The sequence below is a fragment of the Bos taurus genome, chromosome 1, assembly GCF_002263795.3.
Source record: "Bos taurus isolate L1 Dominette 01449 registration number 42190680 breed Hereford chromosome 1, ARS-UCD2.0, whole genome shotgun sequence".
NCBI classification, from domain to species: Eukaryota; Metazoa; Chordata; class Mammalia; order Artiodactyla; family Bovidae; genus Bos; species Bos taurus.
Genome location: NC_037328.1, coordinates 42,276,115 through 42,288,697, shown reverse-complemented (window position 1 = coordinate 42,288,697; position 12,583 = coordinate 42,276,115). Strand labels below are relative to the sequence as shown.

The window sequence follows — 12,583 nt, the reverse complement described above, 5'->3', positions numbered from 1 at the left end:
AAATTGCTCAAACTTCTTTAGCCACTAGGGAAATTAAAATTAAACCTAAAAGATCGATTGGGTAACATGTAGAAACCTGATTATATTAAAGTCAAAAAAGATTTTAAGAAACGAGAGCTTTCATTCACTGTTAGTGAGGCTGTAAATTGGTGCAACCATTGTGAGCGTTCTGGTAGTCTCCTATAAATTTGAAGATGTGAAAATTGTTCATCCTAGAGGCTTTACTCCTAGGTATTTATCCTAAATAAACTGGTACGTATGAACACAAGAAAATATTGACCAAAATTCACTGCAGAATTGCTTATAATAGATTATTTATCATAGGAAAATAAGAAATAATGTCCATCAGCAAAAGAATAAATAAAGTGTTAATTATCCACACATTGACGTATTAATTGACACTTAAAAATGAATTGACTAGGACTACATATATCGACATAATAAATCTAAGCATAATGTGGAGAGAAAAAGTATGTTGCAGATATAAAGGCATAATTTAACACCATTTTTATAAAGTTTTCTGAAATGTGCAAAAAAATGGTAGATTATTTATGAATATATATAAAAGCATAACTGTATACAGTGATAAACACTAAATAGGGATGAAGGGAAAAGTAAAGATTTATTACTTTATTCTGTATATTTGTAATATTTATAATATTTTATATTAAACACATACTTTAAAGAGGAAATACTTGCCCCCAAAAACATAGGAGGTGTTAATACATGGGCTAAGAGAAGAGGAAACCCAAGTCAGAATAAGCAGAATCAAGCAATAACACAAGATATGCAGTGTCAAGGAGACAAATTAATTTGAGGAAATTTAACAATTTCCTTCACACTGTATTCCTGGGAAGAAAACAGCGTTCTTTTTCAGTCCTAGTAAACAGTCCGCCATCACTGACTTGCTCACCTTTTATTTTCCAGTTGAAGAAACTGAATTTCACCATCATACCCATGCAATGGCACTTTGCATTATAGAGGGACTACTTCTACTCAGTATGTGCGAAGTATCTTTAGCCTCCTATGTGGCCATAATGTAACATAATTCCTTACCCCCTGCCCAAGGCTAATTTCTCCTCTTATTTATCTGGCTGCTTACCATATTAAACCTTAAATTGAACCACTTGATTGATATCAATGGAATAAACCATCATCTTAAAATATGATTATTTATTTGACAAAATAATCATTGAATTTTTTTTGTACTCTGGCAATCTGTACACATTTGGAGAGGGAAAGATTCCTTTCTGGATTAAACTAATCATCTTTGTTCTCATTAAGCATATTATTTGCTGAGTCGCTAAATATATTCAAATGATATTGTGTTGGATTAAGGGGACTTAAAGCCTAACCTCACTTCTTTGTCTGCGTACGACTGCCACTGCGAGTTTATTGAGTCCAGAATCAAGCATCCCACTAAGAACCTTCCCTGCAAAGAGGGACTAGAGGATGGGAACTGAAAAGGAAAAAAAATCTGCTTTGTTTCTCTTGAATGGCTGATGATCCAGACAGATGTTTGCCTCTAAATGATGTCAATCCACTTAACCTACTGAAACAAAGGACACAGCCCTGAAAGCAATGTCTCTCTTTCTTCCTTGATACCTTTTTACCTGGGACCCTAATTACTTTTAAAAGGACACGTGAAGAAGCAGTATTGATAACAGTATTGGTTGTATCCATCCACATTTCTTTCTTTTGGAAGAGATGATCCTGGCTTCCCAGTTGGTCTTCTTCACCTGCATCTGGATCACACTGATGCCAAATGCTTCTGCTGTTGCTGAAATCAAGACGCCCCACCCACGCTGCTCCTCTTCAATGGAACAGACTCGGTAAGACAGCCATACTATAGTCCCAATTTCTCTCACCAGCTGCCTCAGACCTATGAGGAATATATCTTTAATGGTAGCACACATTTGTGGCAGTGATTGTTCCTAGAGAGAGTGCGCACTCATCAAAATAAATCACTTCTGGTTATCATAGAAAGAACAGAATCTGGGGTCCATGCTGGCATTTACGTGCTTAATTTTATTCAAAGTAGTTAAAGGGCTCTTGTATGAGTCTTCTCTCAGGGATTGTATTTCTCCAATGAGCAATGCATTTATTATTAATAATGACATGAGTTTAATGTTCCATCAAAAATTTTGGAGTGGAAATTAGTCTAAGTACCGATTTCTGATGTCAAGTACTTGCAGAGTGTATATAGCTCTGTATATTGATGAGACAGTACTGAAAGGCATCAAAACCATTCTTTGTTTTTCAAGATTCGTTTTCCATTTGGAAAATCATCTTTGAAATATCATCCTGAATGTCAATACATTGTCATTATTATCCTATCATCAATAATCAGGGTATATTTGGACCTACTAGTGACGGGGCATAGCTCTCTACTAGAATGACCAGTTCATCTGATTTGCCTGGGGCTCCATGGTCTTTCAGAGAAGGAAATGGCAACCCACTCCAGTACTTTTGCCTGGAAAATCCCATGGATGGAGGAGCCTGGTGGGCTGCAGTCCATGGGGTCACTCAGAGTCGGACACGACTGAGCCACTTCACTTTCACTTTTCACTTTCATGAATTGGAAAAGGAAACGGCAACCCACTCCATTGTTCTTGCCTGGAGAATCCAAGGGACGGGGGAGCCTGGTGGGCTGCCGTCTATTGGGTCGAACAGGGTCAGACATGACTGAAGCGACTTAGCAGCCATGGTCTTTAGCGCTTGAAGTCCTAGGGACCCCCTCAGTCTCAGACAAACTAGAACAACTAGTCACCGTAGTACACAGGTAATGCTTCCCTAGTGACTCAGTGGTAAATAATCTGCCTGCAATGCAGGTGACTCAGGAGATAAGAGTTCGATCCATGGGTCAGGAGGATCCCCTGGAGAAAGAAATGGCAACCCACGCCTGTATTCTTGCCTGGGAAATCCCATGGACAGAGAACCCTGGGGGCTGCAGTCCATGGAGTTACAAAGAATCAGACACAAGTGAGCAACAGAGCATGCATGCAGCCCAGTGCAATGCCTAATACCACCCAGGTAACTTTAATAACCAGTGAATAACCTCCTGTCCTAGAGAAAGTCTTTCCTTTTCCCCAAGTGCAAGATTCCCAAAAAGACCCAGTAGGAGAAATTGAGGAATGAAAGTGAGTGAGATCACCCAGCCAACCTTGGTGACATATGTTTCAGCCAGATTGACCTCACATTTTGAATATTTATGAAGCACTCACTATAAGATTAGGAACGAGAACATAAAAATTTAATATATCCTTCTGAAGCCTCAGGTTTAATGACCAAAAACAAAAGCACTGTGGGGGAGTGGGGAGGAGTGGTCGCTAGAGTCCTGATTCCTGCTCTGCTCTTAGAAATCAAAAACCGTCTCCCACACTTCCCTTCCAGACTTGGCTTCCACACTCAGATCTACGATGTTATGAAGTCTTGTCCCGTTTAAACACTTTCTGTCTTCCCCGGGGCAGTTAGGCAAGCAATATTTAGGAAATGTGAGACTATCCAACCAGGATGTGTGCTTTTTTCAGGCTACTTATAACATCTAATATATTTTAGTAGTGTATTGTATCTAATTTTGAAACAAATGGAGATTTCTTAAAATATCCTCTGTGACTTAAACAGTAGGGGGTTTGCCCAGTTTGTTTGGTGGATGTGTAGATAAGAAGGGAGATAGTCATAGGGACTCACCAGCCCACTATTGGTGGGAGAACTGCTGGAGAAAAATCTGCCATGTGTATTTTGTAGGTGTCATTTAATGGACAAGAAGAAAACATCTTTCTTTGCGGTGGTGAGAATTCTCTCGTATGTTAAGTGTCTCATTTTTAGACTCCAGTTAAATGAAGAGGGAACCCTGAGCTTTCTACTCTATGGGGCCAAGAATGCTTGTTTTCACTTCTCTATATCCTAAGTGATAAGCCACAATATGATTCATTAAAATTTATACCTACCTCTTTTGTTCTTCAAAGAAAAATCCTCTAGGACTCTAGGGATGGCATAAAATACACACCCTGGTTCAGAAGCAGCCACTTAAGATGAAAGCCATGCATTTCCCCAGTGAACAGAGTAATGCAGCCAGCCAGCTTTTGAGCTGTCATTCAGCACCCTCTCAGGCAGATTTTAAGGCATTTTGACAAAAATACAGAAATTACTACGTAAGACAGTTTATAGAGTAAGGAACCCAGGATAATTTAGACCTTAGTATATGAATAAACGCTGTGAGGTTCTTTACCCCACACATGATCTGATTATCAATAATTAAATAAGTAATGAATTAATAATCCACTCTGTCATAAGTTCAGTTCAGTTCATTTCAGTCACTCAGTCATGTCAAACTCTGCAACCCCATGGACTGCAGCACACCAGGCTTCCCTGTCTATCACCAATTCCCGGAGCTTGCTCAAACTCATGTCCATCGAGTCAGTAATGCCACTCATAATGCAAGAGAACTAATAGAATGAACGTGGAAAGAAGACTTGATCTTTCTTTGAAAATTAGAAAGTATATTTGTATAAATTAGGTCACATTTATGTACATTATTTTGAGCCAGTTTTCTTACAGTCAGGCAGTTTATCCTTAAATAGGCTATTAACTATTTACATTCAGAATATAATTTTGCTTTTTGCCCAAAGACTCCCTTTTTTAGCCAAATACTTTAAAAATCTTTCATCCAAAGATTCATCCCTTTATTTCTTAAAAACAGAGTAGGGGAGAGGAGGAGTTGGTGAATAAATTAGGTATGGCAGGGGAAAATGTTCCTGTTTGGCCTAGAGGAGAGATCTGGCTCCCCAGTGATGCAAACAAGATTAGGCATCCAGACTTACTGAATATTTGTTCATCCTTTCAGCAATTGTATTGAGTGCCTTCTGTAATGACAAATATTGGGTTGGGAGTTAAGAAGAATATACTGTCTCAGCCTTAAGAGTAATCAGCAGAGTGCCCAGTTTCTGTGTAAATCAGCTTGCAAGAGCCAGTTGTGAAATTTTAAGGCTGCTAAAAATAAACTTATTAAAAATTAACTTATATAGACATACAATTAAATAACTTATTTTTAATGAAAGTAATAAATACTTAAAGTTCACCATTTCCTAACTGCTTTACTACATGTTACTATCATGTATTGTTCTCCACTATTTATATCTATTTATGTCTGGAAGAAATACTACACTATACTGTAATATATTATGCTGTGTTATTGTTGTTCAGTCACTCAGTCATGTCCAACTCTTTGCAACCCCATGGACTGCAGCACGCCAGGCTTCCCTGTCCTTCACTATCTCCTGGAGTTTGCTCAAATTCATGTCCACTGAGTCAATGATGGCATCTAACCATCTCATCCTCTGTTATCCCCCTTCTCCTCCTGCACTCAATGTAGTATAGTACATACTACATGGTATAGTGTAACTGTATATGGTATACTAGTACTATATATACTATATACTAGTATATAGTATCGGAGAAGGCGATGGCACCCCACTCCAGTACTCTTGCCTGGAAAATCCTATGGATGGAGGAACCTGGTGGGCTACAGTCCATGGGGTCGCTAAGAGTCGGACATGACTGAGCGACTTCACTTTCACTTTTCACTTTCATGCATTGGAGAAGGAAATGGCAACCCACTCCAGTGTTCTTGCCTGGAGAATCCCAGGGATGGGGGAGTCTGGTGGGCTGCCGTCTATGGGGTCGCACAGAGTCAGACACGACTGAAGCGACTTAGCAGCAGCAGCAGCAGCAGTATATAGTATAGTGTGGTATATACTATGTAGTGTACAATTATATAGTATAATATACTACTGTATAGGTAGTATTGTGTATTACACTAATATAGAATACTATTTTATCATATAAACTGTAGTATACTACCATACACAAAACTTATATTACATTGTATTGTATTGTACTATACTATACTAGGGGCTACACACTTCTCTGTCATATCCATAGCTTGAAATCAGCTATGATGACAGTATGGAAATCAGCAAACACTACAAACAGGGCTTTTTTTCCTGGAGTCTCTTGTTAAACATTTACTAGCACATCGAGAACCTAATGTAGAAGCCAAGAGTGTCCTGCTGCTGCTGCTGCTGCTAAGTCACTTCAGTCGTGTCCGACTCTGTTCGACCCCATAGATGACAGCCCACCAGGCTCCCCCATCCCTGGGATTCTCCAGGCAAGAACACTGGAGTGGGTTGCCATTTCCTTCTCCAATGCATGAAAGTGAAAAGTGAAAGTGAAGTCACTCAGTCGTTTCCGACTCTTAGCGACCCCATGGACTGCAGCCCACCAGGCTCCTCCGCCCATGGGATTTTCCAGGCAAGAGGACTGGAGTGTCCTAGAGATTGCCAATTCAAACTGCTTGGAGGTAAGATAGAAGTGACTGGCAGAGACTGAGGCAATTCTAGGCTCAATGTTCCTCTGGGGGCAGAGGCTGGTCAGGTTGACTTTTCTTCTTGGAAGAGAAGTTCAGCCCGGTGTCACTAGATTTCCTGATTTTTCAAAAGAAGAATTCAGATTTTCATGCAAAATTTTCTAATTTAATACAAAAGTTTTCTTTCAGTAATGACTAAAAGCAGAATCATTTTTTCTAGGAAAGGGAAGAAGGCAGAAGACAAAGGAGCTTCAAATGATTCTTAGATGGAATCAGACCAGAAAGTTCTGAGCTAAATCTGGTTCTCTGTCATAAATTAACCTCCCTTATTAAGCACATTTGCTTCTCTTGCCTTTGTCTGTTCCATTTGTCTTCATTTTATTAACCTTTCTACTTGTATGCTTTTTTTTTTTTCAAGTCAGGGGTCTTCAGATAGGACACTTATGCTCCTAGACTATAATGTTTCCCTAAGGGTGCATGCAAGCTCTCAGAGGCACATGTGAGCATAAAAAGTTTTAAAATAATTATTTCTGGATCTCTGACTTCCTCTGACCTCTTTCCTAAAATGGATCCTCCTGAAAATTTGCCTGCAGTCTTCTCTGTAGCCTCTCTTTAATGATTGCTCTGTCCCATTTGGCAAAATAAAAGCACACACACCTCTTCCTTTGTCTGAATCTTAACTATGTGTGTTACACGAGTGGATAAAACCCACCTGGGTACAAAGAATCCATTACAGATGTTGTTGTTAAGGTAGCTGATGACTTTAGTTTAAATAACACATTCTTTTCCAAATTGAGTGTTTTCCTTTTTTCTGTTTTTTTTTTTCTTGCTTTCAACAATATTGAAGAAAGAACCCACTTAATTTGTCAGGTTATAAATCATTAGAAAGAATTCTTGATGATACGCCACAATGTGAATTTTGAAAAATAAGTAAGAAGGAATTGTTTAAGTTATAGTTCTTAAACAAAATTTCTTCCAACTCCATGTCCATGAACAAAGTTTTTCTGTATTTTCATCTATAGAAGTGAAAAATAGGATCAAGGAAATGTAAATCAAAACCATGAGATATCGCCTCACATCTATTATAGGGGCTTTATCAAAAGAGACAAGAAATAACAAGTGCAATGAGTAATATCCATACACAGATACACAAAATAGGGAAAATGTACCATCACCTTATTAAGAAATACTTCTCCAATAAAATATAATCATAATTTTAATAATTACCAACATTTATATGAGTTATGTTTTGCCCCATTTTTAATAGTCATAAAGGCTACAAAAGAATTTATTTCAATGTGTATACATGTCTTCTCGGAAAGAAGTATGATAGGTGATAAAATTCAATGAAGAAAATAAAATGGAAATGCCAGTTTCAAGAAAACAAGAAATGCGACAAAACTTCTGGTTTTTAAAGAGGAGCTTATTCATGTATTTTAAAATGTGTATTTTGAGTATTTCAGGTTCATTGGATACATTTAAAGGAGGAATATAAGTTTTATTTTAAATTATCAATATTTAATTTTAAATGTTATGATGAAAAAATTGAAGATGACTACTTAAATATGTATGAAGTTTTCAAAATTATTTCAGAGGGTGTCTAAGCCACATAAACCTTTCTGAAAAATAGATGGCGTATAAAGTCAAAAGTAAGTGAACACAGGACCTCTCACGGCACAGAAGTAGAGCCCTCAGGTAAGAGGAGGCATGCGTGCACACAGGTACTGCCAGGGGTGCCTTTCACGCATGCATGCTCAGGCATTCAGCCATGTCTAACTCTGCGACCCCATGGGCTGGAGCCTGCCAGGCTCCTCTGTCCGTGGGATTTCCCAGTCAGGAATATTGGAGTGGGTTGCCATTTCCTACTCCAGGGGATCTTCCCGACCCAGGGATCGAACCCTGTCTCCTGCTTGGCAAGCAGATTCGTAACCACTGTGCCATCTGGGAAGCCTCTTGCCTTTTGTAGCAGGCTGCATGTTCATTGTTCTGGGGATTCTTTATTTATTTATTTATTTTTTGAGGATTAGGATTCTGGAAATTTATTAGGATTTTTTTTGTCCATTAGGGAAGCTACATGCAAAAGATAACAGCATACAGAATATCTTTAAATAACACAACTCCCAGACAGGGACAGGGTGATATTTGGGGGAGGGGCATTCTGTCTTTGCTTCTCTATGTTCTATTTTTAATTTAAAAATTTTTTTTGTTCCTCTGGATGGAATTTCTGAGATGGGTATTCTGGGGATTGTTAATTAAGATTCATCCCTTCCTATCTCTGGAGGGCTATGCTTTTGAAAAGAGTACTAGAGATTGCCGTTGTGCTATATAACTAAAGAAGTCACAAATTTCCATGAATTTCCACCCAAGGTAACATTCCAATTTTTCTTAAAATAATAACCAGCTAGCTTTTATAAAACGTCTATTATTTTCCAGACCGGTAGTTCTCCTGAGAAATCGTTATAAATGCAAATTCTCATACCCTAAAACTATGGAATCAGAAACTCTGGGCATGGAGCCCAGCAAACCTGGTAACTGAGATTCATGCCAAAGAATATAGTACTTACAAAACATGTGGTAGGGGGCCTGGAACACAATAGGCGTTTAATAAAAACTAGCTGCTATTACTTTTTCAATCAATGGATCATTCTAGCTCTTTGAAAGAGGTTTTCTATTTAAGAGATCCTTGGAAGAAATAGTTCTCTGTGTCAATTTTTCATAGGATAAAATGACTTGTGTTTAAAATCAAACTCATTTGTCTTCTACACAAAATCAGATTTGTTCTTCCAACTTCCCTATTTCTATTAATGGCAAAAATGCATACATAAATCTCTGAGGGTTTCAGCCAGAAACTTCTGTACTGAAAGATCATATGGGTGCTCTCCGGTGCCCATAAACCTGGACATATTTCTTAAACCAGCTGCTTCAGGATGTGAAATTCTCACCATTAAAGCATTGAGTTAAGAAATTGTGTCCACAAGTATTATGTTAAAAATTTGATGTGTATTTCCTGAAGAAGACATGTATCAATGCAAAAGCCAATCAAGAAAGAGTAACTAGAACTTGCCTAGTAGAGCCCTCAGCATCTTGTGTTATTGCTGCTGCAGACAATGACAGTGATGATGACAGGGATGTTCTTTTTAAAAAAATAATTTCATTTATTTATTTATGGCTGTGCTGGGTCCTCGTTGCTATGTGGGCTCTCTCTAATTGCAGCAAGCCGGGTTACTCTCCAATTGCAAGCTTCTCATTTTGGTGGCTTCTCTTGTTGCAGTTGCTACTCTCCATGCCCAATAGTTGTGCATGGGCTTCATTGCCCCATGGCATGTGGGATCTTCCCAGACCAGGGATGGAACCTGTGTCTCCTGCATTGGCAGGTGGACTCTTTACTACTGAGACACCAGGGGAGCCCAGGAATGTTCTTCTGGAAGAGGGACTGAGCAAGGTCTCGGGAACCTTGGACAAGAAGTCGGCTGCATGTCACTTACAGAGTTAGAACATGTCTGGGAAGTACATGTCACAGGAATGAGTCAGGGAGACCCAGCAACTTGCCTGAGTTCAGAGCCCAGGGAGCCACGGGCTTCGCTCCCAGGTCAGGTCTCCATGCACGCCGGAAAGGTCACCCACTTTGCCTTGGTCCTAGGAAGTGCGCCTGCTTCACCACTGGACCAGTCTTAGGTCCAGTCAACTGTCAGATCACCCATTTTCCCCCTGGGATTCCTCTCCATGCCGGTAGCCCTCCCTCAGTTCCAGAATCTACTACAGGGATTCTTCCTTGAATCCCAAGCAGCACCTATACTTTTTGCACACTTTGTAAAATACTGTTTTCATCAGTTTTACAATTTTCAGGTCTTTTGTTTTGCTTTTTCTTAACATTATCTTAGTGCAAGAGGTAGTTTAACTTCTGTGACTCCAAGAATCACTCAGGTACCATGTTGAATGCAGATTCCTAGGCCCTGTGTCCTCTGGTTCTGGTTTAGTTGATCTGGGTTGGGGTCCATGGGTCTGAATGTTGATCATCTCCACCCACATGCTAGTGACCAGGTTTCCCTACTAAAAACCACATTGTCAGGACCACCTCCACACTCAAGTGTGTCATTCAAGGTACTTTACCTTACATGTCCCACCCTTGTGAAAGAAAGAAAATGTTGGTTGATCTTTTCTGTATGTAATATGAACTGAGAAAATGAGCTTTATGTGTATACTTTGGACCATACCCTGTTGAGCACAGAAAGCTAAACTAAATCAAAATATCCACAAGCACATGTATCTCAAAAGCATTTTTCTCCCTTGGAGGTACAGCAAACAAGAAACTAAAATGAGGAAGGAAGACAGTACCAAAGTGTGGCCCCTGAAATACAAGCAAATCCTCCACATAGAGGACCATGATTTTGCAATGAGACCTGGATTTGGAGGTGAGCACTATCTTTACAAAACTCCTGTGTTATAATCCATTGCATTGTCAAAACTGGGTTGAAAATTTGAAGCCATCAAGACCATAACACAATACCATCAGTTAAAGAAAAAGAAACACAAACCTTTTACAATGATCTTCTCTTGAATAAGAGCAATTGATAATTTATGCAGTTTAAATTAACCAAAATGACCCATTGTTTACTATACACATTATCATAAAAAGTGTGTTCAATAAATAATATGTCTTCAAAAATAGTGAATGCGTATATCTTGCCCATACACCAACATATTGTTTTAATTAAAATCTATTGAGTTATATTACAGTATTCATAAAATCTTGTGAAACATGCTTATGAGCTGGAATGCCTGACTTTTGTTGAAGAACTAGTCTGCCAAATGCCATAACTTCTTGTGAACCACCTCTGCTGAGGGTTTTTCTTTTAATTGCACCTAGCAATAAAAATTGATTGAAATGTTGGAGTGCCAGGCACTGTGCTAAGCCATTTAATGCGCTGTCTCATTCCACGCTTGCAGTGACCCTATGAAGTAGGTGTTACGACCCTAATATTACAATGCGGAAGTTAGGGCTTAGAGAAATTAAGAAATGTTCTCAAGGCCATGAAAAAAGTAATGTGGTAGAACCAAGATGCAATGACTGGTAAAGAGAACAGAATAAACCACAGTGGGAGGATATATTACCTGGAAAAAAGCCTTTCCTCCTATCAGATTGCTTCATGTGCGCAGTTGCATCCCTGGGGGTACCAAGCTTTTCAGAGATACACAGGGTGTGGTAAAATCACCCAGTTAAGCTGCACTCTCCACCTTAGTGCTAAATGCATCCTGACTCTCCCGCTCCTGACCTAAGGTCTCCCACACCCACAATTTCTTAAACTGACAGCTTTTCATGCTAGAGACGTGGAGGTAAGAGAAGTAGAATAGGTACCACTTTTTGATAATTAAAGCTTCAAGTACTTGGTGTGGGTGGGAAGACCTCGAGACTCATCATATTGTGGTTATGACAAAGGGAAGCACAACGCACAGGTAGGTACCACAGAAAACTAATGTGTTAACTGGTAAAATTTTAAAGTACATCAGGTAACTCTTATGTTAAGGATTGTTTGCTTTTTGTTCTTTAATTTTCTGGAATCCATTGGGTTGCAATTCTAAGGGTCTGGTTTTGATTTTATTAGGGTGTGTGTGTGCTTAATTGCTCAGTCGTGTCCAACTCTTTGCAACCCCATGGACTGTGGCCTGCCAGGCTCCTCTGTCCATCCAGGGAAGAATACTCAAGTGGGTTGCCATGCCTTTCCTCCAGGGGATCTTCTCAACCCAGGGTCAAACCCAGGTCTCCCACATTGTAGGCAGATTCTTCACTGTCTGAGCCACCAGGGAAGCCCTTTATTAGGTTGATGATGCAAGTTTCAGCAGGCATCAGAGTCCCCTGGGGGCTCCTTAGCACCCAGATCACTGGGCCTCACCCACAGAGGTTTTGATTCAGTAGATTTGAGTGGGGTCACCAATTCTCATGTCTTATACTTTTCTTGGTGATGTTGATTTTGCCGGTCTGAGAATCACATTTGATAACTACTGAATTAGATTATTAGCATCAGATTAATTTGCGGTGAGTATAATATTTTGCTTTTCAGGAGCATTTCTCACATTTATTGAACCTAATTTAAGATTTTTAGAAGCCTCAAAATCAGTCAGATTCAAAGATGTATGCTTTTTTTTTTACTACCTATACATCTATTTTTTAAATTTCTTTTTTTTTACATCACTACTCAGATGTGTCTTCCTTACCAC

At 39.2% G+C, this 12,583-nt stretch overlaps 1 protein-coding gene across 1 annotated transcript in view; it reads left to right on the top strand.

Annotated features, from left to right (window-relative positions):
• Positions 1 to 1,707: 1,707 nt before the first annotated feature.
• Positions 1,708 to 12,583, top strand: part of GABRR3 (gamma-aminobutyric acid type A receptor rho3 subunit) — a 45,592-nt gene continuing 34,716 nt past the window's right edge. Inside the window, exons 1-2 of the mRNA NM_001192519.2 lie at positions 1,708 to 1,832; positions 10,667 to 10,779. Coding sequence (NP_001179448.2) covers positions 1,708 to 1,832; positions 10,667 to 10,779 — 238 coding nt within the window. The remainder of the gene's footprint in view (positions 1,833 to 10,666; positions 10,780 to 12,583) is intronic.